The sequence below is a fragment of the Bos indicus x Bos taurus genome, chromosome 16 (genome assembly GCF_003369695.1).
Source record: "Bos indicus x Bos taurus breed Angus x Brahman F1 hybrid chromosome 16, Bos_hybrid_MaternalHap_v2.0, whole genome shotgun sequence".
In the NCBI taxonomy this organism is placed as follows: domain Eukaryota; kingdom Metazoa; phylum Chordata; class Mammalia; order Artiodactyla; family Bovidae; genus Bos; species Bos indicus x Bos taurus.
This window is the reverse complement of record NC_040091.1, coordinates 43,085,555-43,104,952: the sequence shown is the minus strand read 5'-3', so window position 1 is coordinate 43,104,952 and position 19,398 is coordinate 43,085,555. Positions and strand designations below refer to the sequence as shown.

The window sequence follows — 19,398 nt, the reverse complement described above, 5'->3', positions numbered from 1 at the left end:
GATTCTTTACTATCTGAGCCACCAGGGAAGCCTAATTTAAAAATACTTTACTAAAAACTGTAACCATCATCTGAAAATGCTTAGGACTTCCAGGGCAGTCCAGTGGTTAAGATTCCATGCTCTCAGTGCAGGCGCTGGGGTGGGGGAGGGCACAGGTTTGATTCCTGGTTGGGGAACTAAGATCCTGCATGCTGCAGAGTATGCCCCCCCCAAAAAAAACCCAATATCTGAGAAGTACAATAAAATAAGGTAAGCCTGTATTAATATTTTATGTATAAAATACACACATGTAAAAAAAACAAAGTCTTTCAATGTGAAGGAGTTCCATGGATTTAATGTGCTATCCTATTACCCACAGACACAGAAATCGTAAAAGCTTCAATACACCTTGCCCGTAAATAGTTGGTCCTGTGCAGTTTCAGTGCCCATTTACTCTCTCTGAAAAAAAATCCTATCAGTGAGTTTTCCATTCCCTCACCTGACTCAGCTTCCAGTGGAACTCTGCAGGTTTGTATTTCTTCTCTTCTGAAGGATCCTGACGGAGGAGGAAAACCAGCCGGCAGCCGTGGACATAGAGTGAGTAATGGTGTCGGTTCATCTCTGCAGAGAGAAATTCTACTGGTAAACCGCCAGCTTAACTCACTACTCACCAGACAGCTTTTGCAGAAACTAACACCTGTGCCCAGCCATTTTTATTCTGGCTGGCCAAAAATTAATTCTGTTATTTCACGAACACTTTGTGGGTTATTACATTCAATAGTTACACCTGACACATCTGTAAATCTTCTCCAGCACCGTTGAATTTCATTTTCACTTTCTACATGAGAATTAATCACTAAGGTTTTTTGTCTGTTAGTTGAATATTCACATCATCTGAAGTATAACTATATTCTGAAGAACTACCATCTTATGAGACTCCAGTATACATGTCACTCAGACAATTAGAGAAAGTATCTGCATTAAAATTCACCGAAGAATTCTTCTTCACTCAAAATTTCATTATGCATCATTGTAAAAAAAATTTAGGGTAATAAACTTGTATTTACAATATACACAAGGTTGGAACAAAAATCTAAGAGCGAAATGTGAATAACAACAATCGTTAAGTTGTGCAGTGAATCCTTGATCAATTTTAAGTTCTAACAACTTAACACAGTGATGTTAATCATATCACTCTCTAAAAATGTGCATCTCCAGTCAATAATGTGTTAAGACCCAAAGGAGAAATAAAAGCTGTTATTTCTTCAATGGATTTTGAAGACAGTTTTACCAGCCTAAACGAACTCTCCAGGGTGGGCCAAGGCAGGGTTAGGAACAGATACACTTGGGTTGTGGGCTTCCCAGGTGGCACTAGTGGTCAAAAACCTGCCTGGAAATGCAGGAGATGTAAGAGCTGCAGGTTCAGTCTCTGGGTTGGGAAGATGCCCTGGATGAGGACATGGCAACCCACTCCGGTATTCCTATCTGGAGAACCCCACGGACAAAGGAGCTTGGAGGGCTGCAGTCCATAGGGTCACAGAGAGTTGACGTGACTGAAGCGACTCAGCATGCATGCATGCACGCAAACATGCACACTTGGGCTTTACTGAGAAGTGGGGCCTGATCCACTGAGTAAAACTAACAAACGCCTAGATGCCAGTGCCAGATCTTGAGCAGAGAACCACGAGTGTCACCAACAGCCTGTGGGAGCCTTTAGGGTTAGAATAAGTGCCAGCTCCAGGCTCCACTGCAAGGATGTCCCTTACAGCGAAGCTGACCTACCTGTTTTGTCTGAGCTGCAAAGAATCGTCTCCTTCTTCTTGCCAAATGGCCCGTGCCTCATCCACACAGAGATCGTAAAGGGCTCCTTGGGGTTGACGGAGACGATGCCGTCTGGGACCCTCACCGCCTGAGTGCCATTGAACTCAAAGACCTGGTCGCTGTCATGGCCGTTGTCCGTGGGAAGGCCAATGGTCCAGTTCCAGGAGCCTCCTGGGGAAGGCAGCAGCTCAGCTGTGCCAGACGCAGCACCTGAAGCAACACAGTGACGCTTACTGTGCACCATGCGATGAACTCACATGGGATAAGCATTTCAAGGCCCACGAGGTACAGTCTTTATTTTAAAATTACTATTGAAACATAGTTAACATACAATGTTGTGCTAGTTTGAGGTACACAGCAAAGTGATTCAGTTATACATAAACGTATTCTTTTTTTACATTCTTTTTCACTATAGGTTGGTACAAGATATTAAGTAGAGTTCCCTGTGCTACATAGTAGGTCCTTGTTGTTTATCTGTTTCATAAATAGGAGTGTGTATATGTTAATCCTCTGCCCTTTCTCCTTTGAAAAGCCTAAGTTTGTTTTCTACGTTTATGCATCTATTTTGTAAATAAATTCATGTGTATTTTTTTTATTCTTCTTAGATTCCACATATAAGTGATATCATACAACGCTCATCTTTCTCTGTCTGGCTTACTTCACTTAGTTTGATGATCTCTAAGTCCATCCATGTTGCTGCAAATGGCATTATCTCTTTCTTTTTCATGGCTCAGTAATATCACACACACACACACTATCCATTCATCAGCTGACGGACACAGGCTGCTTCCATGTCGTGACTGTTGTGAACAGTGTCGCTCTGACACTGGGGCACATGTATTAAGGCACCGTATTTATCTTAATGGCTAAACAATCTGCTAATTCAGTTTTCTTTTCCTCAAAACTAAGAGTTTTTATTACTAAAAAGATGAAAAAATAACCATGGTTACTATCTTTAAAAAAAAGAAAAAGAAGAAGGAATAGGAAAGAGGAGTTTTAACTTTTAAAAACTGTGACTCACTATGTTGTACAGCAACTATACTTTAATTAAAAAAAAAAGCAGCATTACTCGTGATCTCACCCCACTGTATACACTGTTAACATCTGGGTATAAACACTTCCAGTCCTTTCTTTATGAATATACACGTATTACTAAAATATGTATAATGTGTATGCAAATATATTATAAAAATGGACTCCTACTCTGTACTTACATATATGACCATTCATAGTCTCGAGCACAATTTAAAATGTCTGAACAGCACTTTATTGGATAGAATTTGTACAATAATTTATTTAAGTAATCTGTCCTGTGAGCAGAGTCACCTCTAATTCTTTTCTGTGATAAACCTTGCGTCGACGAGGACCTCAGGGTCTCCATGATTATTCCCTTAGGATAAATTCTAGAAACGGGATACTAAGCCAGAGTACATGAGACATTTTCACAACTGTTGTTAAACATTGCCAGGCTCAATTTTTTTTTTTTAATTCGTCCACAGAGAATTCTGCAACCTCTCCCAGCCCCTGGGCCCTTAACTTTCCTATTTATAGGAGCAGCAGGACTAGGCTAGAACAGATTGGTCTTTCAAGTATCATCTGATCTCAGTTCAAATCCAAGCTCAGGCTCTTCCTAAAAGTGTGAGGCAACTCAGTCTCCCTCAGTCTCAACTAATTCCTCTGGAAAGATGAGGAATAACTCCACTGCTTTGTGGGCCTGATGGGATGATAAAGAAAATAACACGTGTGCAAGTAACCTAGTGTATATAGGAAGCACTCGGACAGGAAATTCTTTCTATCTTTGAACTGTTCTGCTGAGAAAATGCTTATTAAATACCAAATAAATAATGGCAGCAGCAATATGGATGAAGCAAGAGACTATTGTACTGAGTGAAGTTCAGATCAGATCAGATCAGATCAGTCGCTCAGTCATATCCGACTCTTTGCGACCCCATGAATCGCAGCACGCCAGGCCTCCCTGTCCATCACCAACTTCCCGGAGTGAAGTTAAGTCAGGAGAGAAGGAGAAATATCCTATGACATCCCTTATATGAGAATCTTAAAAGAAATGATACAAATGAACTTACAAAACAGATACAGACTCACAGACTTAGAGAAGGGTGTCAGGGGTGATGAATTGGGTGGGTGGCGGTGGGTGGGTGGGGAGAGTCAGGAAGTCTGGGGTCGACACTGCTGTATTTAAAATGGATAACCAACAAGGCCCTACTGTATAGCCCAGAACTCTGCTCAATGCTATGTGGTGGCCTGGAGGGCAGGGGAGTTTGGGCAAGAATGGATACAGATAAATGTATGGCTGAGTCTCTCTGCTGTTCACCTGAAACCATCACCACATTGTTTGTTAACTGCTATACCCTAGTACAAAACAGAAAGTTTTAAAAAATAAAAAGCTAAAGAAGAAGAATGGCATGAGAAAGCATGGTTTTTACATTATACTTACATAATTTAAAACAGAAAATACTCCAGACCTCTTCACTTACACATTTTTAGGTACCTGATTATGAGAATCTGGACTCATAGTCAGACACCCAAGTATATTCAGCACAGGGATGAGCCAACAGAGAATATACTTTTTCCCTGTTGCTGCTTCTTCATATGACAATTTTCAATTACGTAAGAAAATCGGTTGCCCAAGTCTGTTATCATTTGGTGAAGAGACAAGTGAGCATCAGAAAACACTGCCTCCGAAGCTCTTACTGAGCAGCTCCCAGAACACAAGAGACCCTTCTGATCATCAAGAAGCAATTTAAGTTAGTGGTGTTCTGGGACTTCCCTGGCGATTCAGTGGTTAACACACCATGTTCCCACTGCAGGGGATATAGATGCAGTCCCTGGTCCGGGAACTAAGATCCCATGTGCTGAGCAGAGTGGCCAAAACATAACATAAAAAAGTTACTGGTGTTCTACCACCAGCTGTGTGAAAGATTCTTCCTCAGCATTTTCCCTGAGAAGTATCCATACCTCTCCTCCACCTGACTTACATAAACCCGAAAAATATCCAGACTGATGGTGAAGATGGAGAACGAGCCTTGGGTCAAATTCTTGACCATTCTATGCTCTACCTGCTCCACACCTTGTTTGTGCGACACAAAGACTATATATTCAATGCAGGTTTCATTTTCATTTCCATTTCCTATTTCACGTTTGCCAAAAGCTATCACATTACCTAGTTTTTTTTCTTTAGTCCTTAAATAATAAATTCATTTCATTTAAAGCACACTCCTTACAGAACCCTTATTTGGATGATTCCCAACGTATGTTAGAGAAAGACATGCTTGAAATCAGTGGGTCTTAAGGTAGCACACGCGCACACTCTTCTGAATGGGCTTTTGGGGCCTGGGGTTCCTCCCTGGCCTCCTTACCGCAGAGCCGATGAAGTGACTTCTCGGAGTAGGTGTCACGGTCACAGCCCTTCCCGATGTGGCTGGTCTCCAGCTCCACCACCACCTGTGCCGAGGCCACCGACTCGTCACACGTTTCCAGGTGGACATTCGGAAAGAGTGTCAGAGCGCCAGTGCCAGGCTCGTATTCCACCCTGTTGTTCCATCCTGCGTGGGCCCACGGGGAGGGTGGGGTGGAGGGGAGAAGAGGAACACTCCTGTTAGGTCTCCATGGTGGACAGACTTTTGGAGCAGGTGCGAGAGCAGCACAGAGAGGGAGGCTCACCTTGCCACCCAGGGGTGCAGGTGGGCTTGATGCTGATCTTCACCAAAACGTCTTCTGCTGCTCTTTTCTTCCCGCAGTCGTAGGCCGTGACAGTCAGCTTGTACTGGTGCTCTTTACCATAGTTCAGCTTCTCTGTGTTTTTAATGTAACCTTCCAAAGGGAAAAACAACAGTGAGAACCCAAACCCATTCCGTTTCCCTCCTCCTGACTTTTTTTAATTGAAGTACAGTTGATGTACAATACTGTGTCAGTTTCAGGTGTACAGCAAAGTGATTCATGTATATACACATTTTTTTCCAGATTATTTTCAAGCCCATGTTGTGTTTTACTTCTGTCGTCCTACGCTGAAACACAAAATGCACGTGCTTTCAGCCCTGGAAGTACTAACACAGAAATAAACTTATGCTTCAGATAATTAACACTCAGTTTGGCTTTCCTGAGCTTGAACACACACTAAATCCACCTTGAAAGACTGTTTAAGCAGAAGAATGAGTCTACAGAATGCAGCCTTCATTTATTCTTACAGCTGTATTTGATTTTATATTTAAGATTTAATATGTAAGGGCTTCCCTGGTGGCTCAGTGGTAAAGGAGACACGGGCTCGATCCCTGGGTCTTGGGAAGATGCCCTGGTGAAGGGAATGGCAACCCACTCCAGTATTCCTGCCTGGGAAATCCCACAGACAGAGGAGCCTGGCAGGCTACAGTCCATGGGGTCACAGAGTCAGACACGACTTACTGACTAAACAACAACAAGATAATGTGTAAAAGCATAAATAGACAAAATAATCCAAGTAATTCAAATATTAAATATGAGATGAAGCTGCATTAAATACTTTTTGCTAAAAGATTTACTTTTTTAGAGAGACTTCCTACCCTCACCAAGCAGGAGAGAAGCCTGCTTTCTCAACATGTGTGCAGATTTCTGCAAAGTGTTTGCATCGTGTCCATCATTTCATCGAAGATTCTGGACTGTGTGTTAACAATGGAGACACCACAGGATCATCAAGAAGGCATAACCCAATAAAGAAGCTGAGCTCCAGACTAAGTTAATACTGTTCCATTACTAAGGATGGAGGTGGGGCTGGCAGTAAGGTATCAACTTCATTTTCAAGATGAGGCAGAAGATTCCAATGTGATGGAGAACAGAAAACAAGGCAAATTGAGAAGCAGTCTTGTTCGGATGCAAGCTGGCTGAAAGGCAGGGAGATGATAAAATAAAAACATCTTAGGCAGTGGATTTTTATTAGATTTCAGTGGGAAAGGAGAAAAATGATCATCCTAAAAGAGAATGTTTTTGTCAAACATCAAACTTTGGTGTCAGAAAACAGGCTTTCAGGGGACAGAGTAAAAATTTAAACGTAATCTAAACAGATATTTCTCCAAAGACATACAGATGGCCAAAAGGCACCTGTATGAAAAGATACTCAACAAGGCTAACTATTAGAGAAATGTAAATCAAAACTACAATGAGATAGGGAATTCTCTGGTGTTTCAGTGGTTAGGACTCTGAGCTTCCCTGCACGGAGCAGGAGTTCAGTTCCTGGTCAGGCAACTAAGATCCCACAAGCCACTCGGTATGGACCACACACACAACTGAGTCACTGTGCTGTACACCTGAAACTAACATAACATTGTAAATCAACTATACTTCAATTTAAAAAAAAACTTAAGCGTGAAACAGACACACCAAGTTAGGTCTTGCTATGGACTGAATGTGTGTGTCCTCCCAAATTCTTACACTTGAAGTTGTGACCCTCATGGTAATGTATTAGGAAGTGGGGCCTTTGGGAGGTGATGAGCTTTAGGTAAGCTCACAAGGGTGGAGCCCTCGATATGGGATCAGTGTCCATACAAGACAAAGAGACTAGAGCTTTCTCCCTGCCATGTGCGGACACACCAAGAAGCAGGTCCTCACCAACACTGAATTACTGAGCACTCTGTCTTAAACTTCCCAGCCTCCAGAACTGTATGAAGTAAGTGTCTGTCATTTTGTGTTTATGGTGTTTGGTGAGAGCAGCCTGAATGGACTGACTGTGAGTTTCACTGAAGTGCAGACAAAGTGTGGGTTTGAAGCCAACTGGTGTAGAGGGGGCTGCCTGCCCCATCTCCCCGTCGGGGAGGAATGCGCCCACTTCTGGGTTCTCACCATCTTTGTCAACGGTGAATGGCACATCTGGGGTGACGATCTCATAGCTGCAGATTTGGCTGAACTGGGGGGAGCAGTCCGCGTCCACCGCCTCCACCCTCAAGATGCTGTCGTACTGCTTCCCCTCCACCACTGTGGCTTTGTAGGACTTCTCCTTGAACACGGGCGCATATTCGTTGACGTCGTTCACCTGAATGTGGACAGTTGCTCTGGAAGAACGGGGGGGGAAAAAAGCTGTCAGTTTTGCTTGTTTGTATTTTTACCCGAAGAATAAACTTCTGCCCTATGGTTAAATTTCCTTTTTTTCCGATATCCTGTTTTATTAAATTATATGTGGAGATGAAAATTAAACTGCTCACTGTTTTTAATTTAGCATGGAGACAACAGAAAGTTAAAACAGGAATTTGGGTTGATGCTACAAAGTCCTACTGAGTAAGGCAGTTGGTACATAACAGACTTGGGAGACTTCCCTGGTGGTTCAGTGGTTAAGACTCTGTGCTTCCAAAGCAGGTAGCACAGGTTGAATCCCCGGTTGGGGAACTAAGATCCCATACACTGCATGGAGCAGTCAAAAAAAACAAAAGAGAGAGACGGGATTTTCTTGACAATGTAGGGCAGGGCATGCACAAGGCGGGTAACTATATACCAGATATCTGTTTGTGCTCAACCCAGAAAGTTAAAAATATTTTGTTACAAAATCTGGGGAAAAAAAAAGTTAGGAAGTAGAGGTAAAAAGCAGAGATAGAAAATGGGAAATTATGAGCTTATTAAAACAAGTTTTATCCTGCTTCTAAGGAATAGAGAGCATCAGTAAACCACTGCTGGGATATCACCCACTACTGACCAACAAATGAAGGACTTCAACTTGCCCTCCCTGATCAACTACATTCCATCTCCCCAGTGTGGGCACAAGAAAACTAAGGCATCATCAGACCAAGCTACTGAAAACCATCAATCTCGAGTGCTACTGACCAGGGCATGTTTCTGAATCAGACAAGGTCCCTGACTGAAACAAGGCCTTTGTCAAGGAAAACTGCAACATCGCACTTTGTAAAATGGATGAGGCATGATTCACTGACATGTAGCATCCAGCTATTCACCAAGACCCTCCCTACCCCATGGTACCCCCATCCATCCTGACCCTCACAGTGGGATATGTGACATCACCTCACCCACGGAGCTTCTTTCCTTAACCAATACAGTAAAAAGAAACTGATACTTGGAAAAATTAAATTTGCCTAATGTTGGGGGACTAGTAAATGGTGGAGAAAAGATCTAGAAAAAGACTAAATCTAGGTCTTGTCCAATTGTCTCCGTGACACCAGTAGTTCTCAACTGGTAGGAAGCATGTGAACATACCCAGGATTGGGGGCAGAAGTAAGCTTTCTTTTACCCGCTCAAATGCATTTCATGCCCTTAAAATTTATGGGAAAAAAAATACATATATATATAAACATAACAAAAGAATATCTTCCTCCAGGAAAAGTGGGCTTGTCGAATTTTCAATGGAAGGCCCTAGCATTTTTACTAGAGTAGCTGGGAGAATAAAATTACTCATTCATTTATTCAACATCTAACAAGTATTGGACACTTGCTGGGAGCCATACACAAGGGTAAACACACAGGATTCCTGCCCTCAAAGAGCTGACAATCTCAATAGGGACAATCAGAAACTATCCTCTGCCTTGTGTTTCAAAACTGAAAAGTCGTGGGACTTCCTTGGCAGTACAGTGTCTAAGACTCTGCACTCACAATACAGGGCGCCGGGGTCCGATCCATGGTCAGGGAACCAGATCCCACATGCCACACTAACAGTTAGCATGCCACAACTAAGACCTGGCACAGCCAAATAAACAAATATTTTAAAAGCAAACAAAAGCAGTAAGTTTTAGGACAGTGGCAACAGTCACTGTTTTCCTTACACACACACACACACACACACACACACACACACACGCATACACTCTTTGTCCCGCTCACTTACTTGTGAGATTTTTTCACATTGGCCCCGTCTGGCCCCTTCCCGCAGTCATAGGCCTGGATGGTGAACGTGTAATCCTTCTGCAGCTCACAGTCCAGCTTCTCTGTGGAACGAATGACCCCCTCGCCAGTGGATTTATCCACCACCACTGCGTCAAAGGGCACATTCTGTCCATGAATCTTAAATCCACAAATCTCACCTGGGGAGTCAAAGCAGCATGGGTTAGGATTTCTGCCACACAAACCCAGGGTGCGCTCCCCTCCACCCCTAAAGAAAATGAACAACGACAATTCGGCAGCCAGGGGTTGGGGGTGGGGGGAGGGTCTGTGGACAAAGCGAGGGCGCTTGTGCTTTCATAGGGGGTAAGTTCTGGGGGCTTTAGTAAAAAGAAGCATGTTCTGGCTTTCCAAGCAACTTGTTTAACTTTGCATCCATTCATGCAGGAATACAAAAGAGAGAAAGAGAAAATATAGACAGGCATTTCACAGGAGTACTTAGGAGAGCTCCGGGGTAAAGTAGTTTCATTAGCTAACAGCCAAGGCCTGGTAACACAGAGGAGCTGCCCAGGGACCTGGGAGGGCCGGGCAGTGGTTTTGATTTGGACCAGAGAGGAGGCTAAAAGGCATAGTTAAGTGTTGAGAAAGGAAGAAGCGTGAGGCATAGGTTCAGCACCAGAATTACAGAAGGTCTGTCCAAAAAAAAAAAAAAATTCTAAGAAACAAGTCTTCCTGTGCAATGAGCCTGGCTAAAATTAGGGAATCAAAACAAACTACTAAATGAGAAAAAGGTAGAAATACCAACTTTTCAGGCATCCATTTCAACAGCTATCATCTGTGATTGAGATACAGTCTCCATTCTGGGGAGGGATGTGCTAGACTGCCCTTGGTTTTGGACTTTATCCTATCAGACCTGAAGAAGAAGCCTGCCTGGGAATGGAAGTGCATCCAAGTTCGTTTATGAGCTTCACTGGGAGTTAAAGTGTAGGTCTCCATTCTGGCCCAGGGGAGAACACATATAAACATTCTGATGTGTGTAGAATGTATTTCACATAAAAACAAAACTTCCAAAATTACAACAAGCAGAAAATGGTTACACAGTGAATCTCTCAGATCCAATTTTTTAAAAAAGAATAGGATTATCCATATAGTTCAAATGGATGTCTGATTTCCAGATATTTCTAACCAAGGGTTTGGTTACATACAATTCCCATCAATAGACTTAAAAAATAGAAACAAAGTAGGAGAATAAATAGGGGGAAAGAGCATGACAGTTTCTTCTGTTTGAGGGCTGAGTCCCAATTTCATTAACATAGTTAGTGGGTTAATGTCATAAGAGGGATAGAAAGAACCCTTTATCACCTTCTTTGGTGACTGTCACCTCAAAACTCTCTAAAGGGAGAAAAGATAAACCCATGTCAGTAATACAGGAAAGAACGAACTCTAAACAATAAGAAAAAAAGGTCAAAGATGCACATATTACATAGAAAAGCTTGACATCGTTTAACAATACACTCAGTAGCCAGTGGCTAACATTATTAGAGCAAAACTGAACCTTCAAGAACAAAATGTCTCTTTGCATCCCACTTACCACAGATGACACTAGCCTAGGGATGAAATACTGCTGTGAAGTTTCCTCACACCCACAGGTGTGATGGGGATCTCTCTTTTCAGGAATGCGTGGATGATAACAGTGTCTAAGTCAGTCTAGTTGCTGTTTTCTAGTTTTCAGATTTTCATTTTGAAGCTAAGTTCTTGGTGGCTGAATACCCTAACATTCAACTCATCATTGGCCTTAAGGAAACAGTGGGAGGGAAAGGTTTTATTTCAACCCCTTTGTTCTTGGCCTGAATAAATAACCATGTTTTCTCATCTAAGGTACCCAACCAAGGCAACCCATATCCATACAGAGACCTCTTCTCCTGGAACATCTGCTTATATGTGAACTGAAAGCAGATTCGGTCCTAACTGTAGCGATGCTGCCACGATCATGGTTTTCACTTCCTGAAACACCTGTTCTTCCAAGTCAGTATAAATCCTGCTCACCTCCCTCTACGACCCACTAGAGAGCAGATACAAGAAGGTCAGGGGTACCCTGCCCCAGACTCAGCGTGGCCTCGCCAAGGAAACCAAAAGGTTACCCAGCCTCAATTTCCTGCCCCCCCCTTTTTTAATGTATATCCCTGAACAGTATTGTTTCATTGTGTTTGTGACATGCAGTTCTTGTGACTTGATTTTTCACTCCACCTTTTCCAGCCGTGCGCATCTGAGATGTATTTATCTTTGCTAGCACCTGCAGATACAGAGTTCATTCACTCTCACTGGTACACACAGTTAGAAGCCAGTGAGTTAAAACGTAAGTGCTTAAAACACTGCCCAGCATAAAGGAAGCCCTCCACAAACACTGGCTGTTGTGGTAATGATTTCCCATTGTGTGAACACACTGGAGTTCCAGTGCTCTGCTGTGTGAACAAGGCTCAAGCCACTAGCCACGTGGCTTAAAACTGCTTAAAACTGAACTGAAATTCATGTTAAAAGTGCATAATATTGGGCTTCCCTGGTAGCTCAGTGGATAAGAATCTACCTGCGAGTGCAGGAGACGCCGGTTCGATCCCTGAGCCAGGAAGATCTCACATGCCTCAGAGCAACTAAGCCCAGGAGCCACAACTACTGAGTCTGTGCTCTAGAGCTCAGAAGCCACAACTGCTGAAGCCTGCGTGCCTTACAGCCCGTGCTCCGCAACAAGAGGAGCCCCCGGCAATGAGAAATCCATACACCATCGCCAGAGAATAGTCCCAGCTCGCCACAACTAGAGAAAAGCCTGAGCAGCAATGAAGACCCAGCACAGCCAAATAAATAAATACTTTCAAAAATAAATTAAAAAAAATTTCTAAGTGCATAATAATACAAACTCAGTTCCTCCGTCACACTGGCTGCATTTCAAGTGCTCAAGAGCCACATGTGACTAGCAACTATTCAATGGAGATGTAGACATGAACATTCCATCACACTGCAAGCTCTACTGGACAGCGCTGCTCAGGGCAGGGGGCAGGCAAACCGGCAGGCCACGTCCAGCCAGAGCGTATTTCTGAGTGGCCTGTGAGCTGAAGATGGTTTCTGTGTGTTATTTCATGACACAAGATAATTGTAAGAAATTCAAATGTCAGTGTCCATAAGCAATGTTTTATCAGATCAGATCAGTTGCTCAGTCGTGTCTGACTCTTTGTGACCCCATGAATCGCAGCACACCAGGCCTCCCTGTCCATCACCAACTCCTGGAGTTCACTCAAATTCATGTCCATCGAGTCGGTGATGCCATCCAGCCATCTCATCCTCTGTCGTCCCCTTCTCCTCCTGCCCCCAATCCCTCCCAGCATCAGAGTCTTTTCCAGTGAGTCAACTCTTTGCATAAGGTGGCTGGAGTTTCAGCTTTAGTATCATTCCTTCCAAAGAAATCCCAGGGCTGATCTCCTTCAGAATGGACTGGTTGGATCTCCTTGCAGTCCAAGGGACTCTCAAGAGTCTTCTCCAACACCACAGTTCAAAAGCATCAATTCTTTGGTGCTCAGCCTTCTTCACAGTCCAACTCTCACATCCATACATGACCACAGGAATGTTTTATAGGGATGCATAAAACAGAGACCTGCTAATGTCTTGTCTTGGGCTTCTTCCCCATGCCTCTCCCCCACAGTGGCACAGCTCAGTCACTGCCAAAGAGACCATCCCCCCATGGACTGCAAAGGTTCAAATCCTCACTGCCAGCCTTTTAGAGAAAGACTGGCTGATCACTGCTCTTTAATCCACCATGAGCAGAAACTGCTGGGTACCAGCTGTGTCCAACTATTTTCCAGAATGTGGTAATTCGCTTGACTATGTTTGCACTTTTGGGATGTAACTAATAGAGTGGGATATATATTAAGATATGTCAAGTTTCCCGGCTTTAATTCAGTGGTATAATAACATCTTGGTTTTGTGTTTTTTTTTGACTTGGAAGTCTGCTGTTCTAAAGAGAAAACGGTGAGGCGTCCTACGTCACTCACAGTGAGTGACAAGGCTTTCCCAACAAGGCCACTGCATAGGGAAGTGAGGTTTAAGACCTCAGATGAAGCCTCTGACCCGGGTGATGCTGCCTACACAGTGCCATGCTGAGTAAGAATTCAAAGACACTCACCAGGGACCTCCCTAGTGGTCTACTGGCTAAGATTCCACACTCACAGTGCAGGGAGCCTGGGTTCCATCCCTGGTCAGAGAACTAGATCTCACATGCTGCAACCAAGATCCCACCTCCCACACCCAAGAGCTGGCACAGTTTAAAAAAATTAGACACTCAGTCAAGCACTGTCCTTGAGATTGCTTCTGACCATGGGACCACAAGGAGAAATGGAACTGTCTGCTAGAAGCTGTAAACTGCCTGCTTCATGCTACCAGGCTGGGAGGAGGGGATAAACTTGGGCATCTCTCAGCCTTGTCAAAGAAGGACATCTCAAAATCAGCTCTCGTATTCTACTTCCTTTCTGTCCTGTTCCTTCCCACTCAATCCAGACCATGTACTATTGCTCCAGGCTTTCCACGTGGTGCGAGTGGTAAAGAGATGTGGGTTCGATCTCCAGGTTAGGAAGATGCCCTGGAGAAGGAAATGCCAACCCACTCCAGTATTCTTGCCTGGAAAATTCCATGGACAGAGGAGGAACCTGGTGGGCTACAGTCCATGAAGCTGCAAAAAGTGGGACACGACTGAGCAACCACTGCTCCACTAGATAAATCTACAGCTCTGCTCTCATCATGTCTGAAATCCCCCACTGGGTTCCCTGGACAACCGACCCCTCTAGCCCTGCTGGCCTCAGAATGGATAAAACCTCCTGTCTCTCTCCACTCTTCATTCCCCTAAGATCATCTAAAATAGTCAAAAGGAGCTTTAGTAAAGAATTTTTAAAAAGCAAAACAGAAAGATATAACAATGGATGAAGCCAGCAGAGCAGAGCTCTCACTTCTCTCTCTCTCTGGCCACGTCCAGTTCTCATCTGACAGTGCTGAGCCCTCACTTTCCACATCGGTCCTTTTGGCTTCCAGCTTCTTCCAAATCTTAGTTCAAGCTCTTCCCCAGACAAGAGAGGGTGTCTCTGGAGCTGTTCCTGCAGCCTCCCCAGGTCTGGCGCTGTCCTGCCCTCATGCTGCAGCCCCAGTGGAGGTCACCAGCACCGGCTTGGATACTTCAGGTTCTCTCGTGTGACAGAAATCCACTCCAGCCAACTCAGCAACAGGGCCTTCACTGAAGAGCCACCAGGAGCTCATGGAATTGACTGCAGGCCAGAGACAGGGACTTGGAGACGGTTAGAAACCAAGGCGGCTCCAGAGACCAGCGAAGAAGAGCCGCACAGTTCCACAGCAAGAAGGCCTGGATGGAAGGGCCATGCCCACAGCTGGTATCAGCACCTATCCCTCGGCTCGACATTCACATCCCAAGAGTGTCTGTCGGCCCGGCCTGGGTCATGCCTGTGCTTGGCTGGGGGAACAGGGTAATGGGTTGTAGACCCACCAACCTGGATCTAACCGGAAGGAGACCAGGGGCTGCTGAGGGAAAACTGACATTTTCTGAGCAGCAAGTGTCCACTACAACGTGCCTGCTAATCCACCTCTCCTCCCTGACCCACTTCTCTCTCCCTGGCCTTGGCACCCTTGCCTACCAGCTAGACGTCCAGGCTGACTCTTACTTATGGTGACTTTTGAATTCCTTGCTTACTGGTCCAGGCTAGTTTCTGGAACCAGCCCACGTGTGGCTCTAATCAAAACAGTTTTTCCAGGTACCTCAGATGTACAGTAACGAAAAACATACACCCAAGGGTTATGCCCTAATGGCCCAGGCACAACAACCTGTGATGGACTCTCACATTCCAGTGCACCAGGAACTGTCCGAGAAACTTGCTGAACATGTCCTTTGCCAAGCCCCCTTCCCAGAAATTCAGATTCAGCAGCTCTGGGGCAGAGCCCTGTCATCTGCGTTTCTAACAAGTGCTGCCAGGAGGCTCCAATGCCGACAAGCTGCAATCCACACTTGAGAGATTGGCCTATCAGTGGTTTCCAAACCTCACCGGCTGGTTATAAATTTCTAAGCTGTGCTCTTACAAGTACAGATTCAACTGGGCAAGAGCAGACAGGGGAACCTGACGGATGCGCCCCAGGACTGTCTGGATGCAGTACTAGAAACCACGGGCGAGGTGACATCCTGTCTAACTCAGCCTGGCAACAGAAACCATGCAGCTCTGGGCTCATTTCCAACCCTCTGCTCCTCCGACACACCAAACGGGCTGACTCTTCACCCACCTCTTTGGGACCCCTGATAGCTCCCACCTCTGTTCCATCCTCCCCACTGCCCGTTACTGCCCAACCATGTACATCCTTCCCATCCTTGGCAGGAGCTCGAGTCTGCCTTTAGAAATCACGTCCTTATCTTTTCATGAACTCCAGTCTACCCAGTGCTGCCTCTCTCACTTGACAATGACCTACAGATGTCCAGGCACCCATGCTTAACTCTCGGACAATGCTGGTCTCACCTTCCCACCTAGAAGACCAGTGTTCTGAGAAATGCTTTTTTGTAATTTCTGGGAGGCCTAGCAAAGCTACCTAATATTTAATGATTATTGATCTCAAACCATTCCTTGTTTATTTAAAACTGCTACTTGACCGATTACTGCCTTGCACTAGGCTGAGTTACACAAGATTTCTGACATTCCGATTTTTCACGTATTTTGACATTTTCAGACAAAAATGGCATTTTCATGTGACTTAACCTAACATATCCAACTCATGGCTGCAAACACAGTCCCAGCCCAGCTGCACATGCTGACAAAGCAAAACTGGGCGGAGGTGTGTGGTGGTGACGCCCGTGGGCCACCCTCAGGGCATGTGAGTCACGAGAATTACACAGAATATGGAGAAGAGCAGCACAGATATGAGCCAGTTCTAATTAAATGTCAACAAAAGTACAGCTCCTGTTCTTGTCCTGAAGTTTCTTGTGGACTCCATTCATATCATAATTGTTTAATCTTGTAAAATATCTGTACTCAGATTAGGAAGGCAGGAAAAAGAATGCTTCTATAACCACATATGAAAGGAAAGAGCTTCAAAAAAGGTAGGGGGTGGGGGTGGATGCAGGGCTTCCTAGGTGGCAGGGTGTAAAGAATCCACTGGTCAATGTAGGAGATGCAAAAAGTTCAGGTTGGATCTCTGCATCAGGAAGATCTCTGGAGGAGGAAATGGCAACCCACTTCAGTATTCTTACCTGGGAAATCCCACGGACAGAGGAGCCTGGTGGGCTACAGTCTATGGGACCACAGAGAGTTGGATACGACTATGCATGCACGCAGAGTGTTCAGCTCCCAATACAGGCAACTCACTGGGGTCAAAGGTGTCACCGTAAAAACAGCAACAATGTGGCTGATAAAGTGGCTCCAGCCTGTAACTGCCCATTAAATACATACAATGCACACCACATGTTTTATCCCCACCTCTACTCGGGCTTTTAGCAGATTAAAGAAAAGGGGCTGAACTGAATGGTGTGGTTTTCATTTTCTAAAATGCTTGACCAATACCAAGACTTTATTTACCTAGTCTTACCCCGGGCCAAACCCTGTGCATTTCACATGATAGTCTGATGAGTGACAAATTACAACACACTTCGGTGACCAGGCTTCCCACATTTCACGGGTGTTTATTTAGGAGTTTAGACAAGTCATCTCCAGTGGCTACCCACACACAGGCCCTATTACGGGATTAAGACCGTGGACCAGAATGTTTACCGTGTCGTAAAGTCAGTGTCGTGAGAGCCGACCTGGTGAAGCTAAGAATCACACTGGGGTCAGGCTGCCTGTTTCAAAGGCTGAGCTGTCATTTGTGGGCTGAGTGATCTCAGGCAAACTCATTCGGTCCTTCTACCAGAATTTATGGATCACTGACTAGTCCCAGGGACTTCTCTGGTGGTCCAGTGATTAAGACTCTGCGCTTCCACTGCAGGAGGCACGGGTTCTATCCCTGGTCAGGGAACTGAGATCCTGCATGCTGTGAAGCATGACCAAAAATTAAAAATTAAACAAATCAAGACAAAAACCCAAACACCAACTAGTCCCGGGGGCTTGTTAAGGGACCGGGGATTAAATGGAGAACCTGGCAGTCATGCTGCTGACAGATGTGCTCTGAGCCTCTGTTTCCTCATCTGGAAAATGGGGGCATGACAGTCTCTACCACTGAGACTGCTGGAAGGAATCAAAGGAACCACGCAGAGCCGGAGAACACCCCACGCTACACAGAAGAGAGCTCAGTCAATGTCAGCAGTGGCTGCTGCCACCACCACCGTGATGCTAAAGTAAACTTAACGTCACCACCAACTGCAACCAAAGCTCAAAATAAGGCTCCAGACCCGTCCTCTGCTTTACCCAAAAAACATTTAAGAAACTCAGTGAGAAAATGGAATACTACTAAGACTACTAGAGGAAGATGGAAGACAGTTCTCATGTAATGTTATATGAAAAAAATTTTTTTTAAAGATTCCTAACAGCAGCAGTGAACACTGAAAATAGCACTTACTACATACCAGGCATTGTTTTAAGCTCTTCCTATTTATAAATAAATGAGCTAATATTTTCCAAACCCTATAAGGTATATGATATTATCTTCATGTTACAAATGATGAGAATGAGGCTCAGAGATGTTAAGTAATTTGCCCAGAGCCACACAGCCAATGAGCCTCAAAGCCAGGATTGAAGCACTAGGCTCCAGGATTTGTGTTCCTTATGTACCTGTCTGCTATAGCCCGGTGGGGGCAGTCCTTCCCAGAACTGTGCAGCTACTCACTTCGGTAGGAAGAGGACTATGCTTCAGGAAGAGTAGATGAGCACCAGTTCCACCCCTGGGTGTATAATCGAGAGCACTGAACATCCACACAGAGACTTGTACACAGATGTTCACAGAATCACTACTCACAGTGGCCACAAAGTACAAACGACTCTGATGCCCATTACCGATGGATGAGTAAACAAAACGTGGTCCATCCATATACCGAAATATTATTTGGCAATAAGAAGGAACGAGGGACATGCCACAACGTGGTGAACCTCCAGATCATCGTACTAAGTGAAAGGTGCGAGTCACAAAAAGCCGCGTGTTGTTCTTGTGTGAAATACCCAGAATACAGGCAAATCCAAAGACACGCAGTAGACTAGTGGCTGCCAAGGGGAGTGACTGCTAACAGAGGCAAGGGTTTCTTTCTGGGGTGATGAAATGCTGTAGGGCTTCCCTGGTGGCTCAGACGGTAAAGCGTCTGCCTGCAATGCGGGGGACCTGGGTTCGATTCCTGGGTCGGGAAGATCCCCTGGAGAAGGAAATGGCAATCCACTCCAGCACTCTTGCCTGGAAGATCCCATGGACGGAGGAGCCTGATAGGCTACAGTCCATGGGGTCACAAAGAGTCGGACACGACTGAGCGACTTCACTTTCACCATTGTAGAATTAGACAGTGGCTGATGGTAGAACAATCTTATGAAAACACTAAAAACCAGTGAACTGTATACATTATGGTATATGAACTGTATTTTTTTAAAAAAGACTATAAGACCAACTGTGCTCCCCTCTGAAAATCTCCAGAAGGAAAATATTTATTTTTTCTGTCCACTATGGCAAATGCAATCAAGTTACCACTATACTAGGCTCTACGCTGCTTCTCCATATAGTTGTTTAAAATCTCAATATATAACTTTGGCACATTAATAAAAAATACCTGAGAATCTCTAAAAACATAAA

At 44.7% G+C, this 19,398-nt stretch overlaps 1 protein-coding gene across 10 annotated transcripts in view; it reads right to left on the bottom strand.

The window, feature by feature from the left end:
- Positions 1-19,398, bottom strand: part of CLSTN1 (calsyntenin 1) — a 75,982-nt gene that overhangs the window by 17,289 nt on the left and 39,295 nt on the right. For 6 of the 10 annotated variants that reach the window (XM_027564965.1, XM_027564966.1, XM_027564968.1 and 3 more), the window contains exons 3-9: positions 10,969-10,998; positions 9,614-9,809; positions 7,630-7,838; positions 5,482-5,631; positions 5,178-5,363; positions 1,762-2,010; positions 479-600 (exon numbers count right to left, since the gene is read on the bottom strand). In XM_027564965.1, coding sequence (XP_027420766.1) covers positions 479-600; positions 1,762-2,010; positions 5,178-5,363; positions 5,482-5,631; positions 7,630-7,838; positions 9,614-9,809; positions 10,969-10,998 — 1,142 coding nt within the window. The remainder of the gene's footprint in view (positions 1-478; positions 601-1,761; positions 2,011-5,177; positions 5,364-5,481; positions 5,632-7,629; positions 7,839-9,613; positions 9,810-10,968; positions 10,999-19,398) is intronic. The other 4 variants (XM_027564967.1, XM_027564969.1, XM_027564972.1 and 1 more) reach the window with 1 other exon arrangement.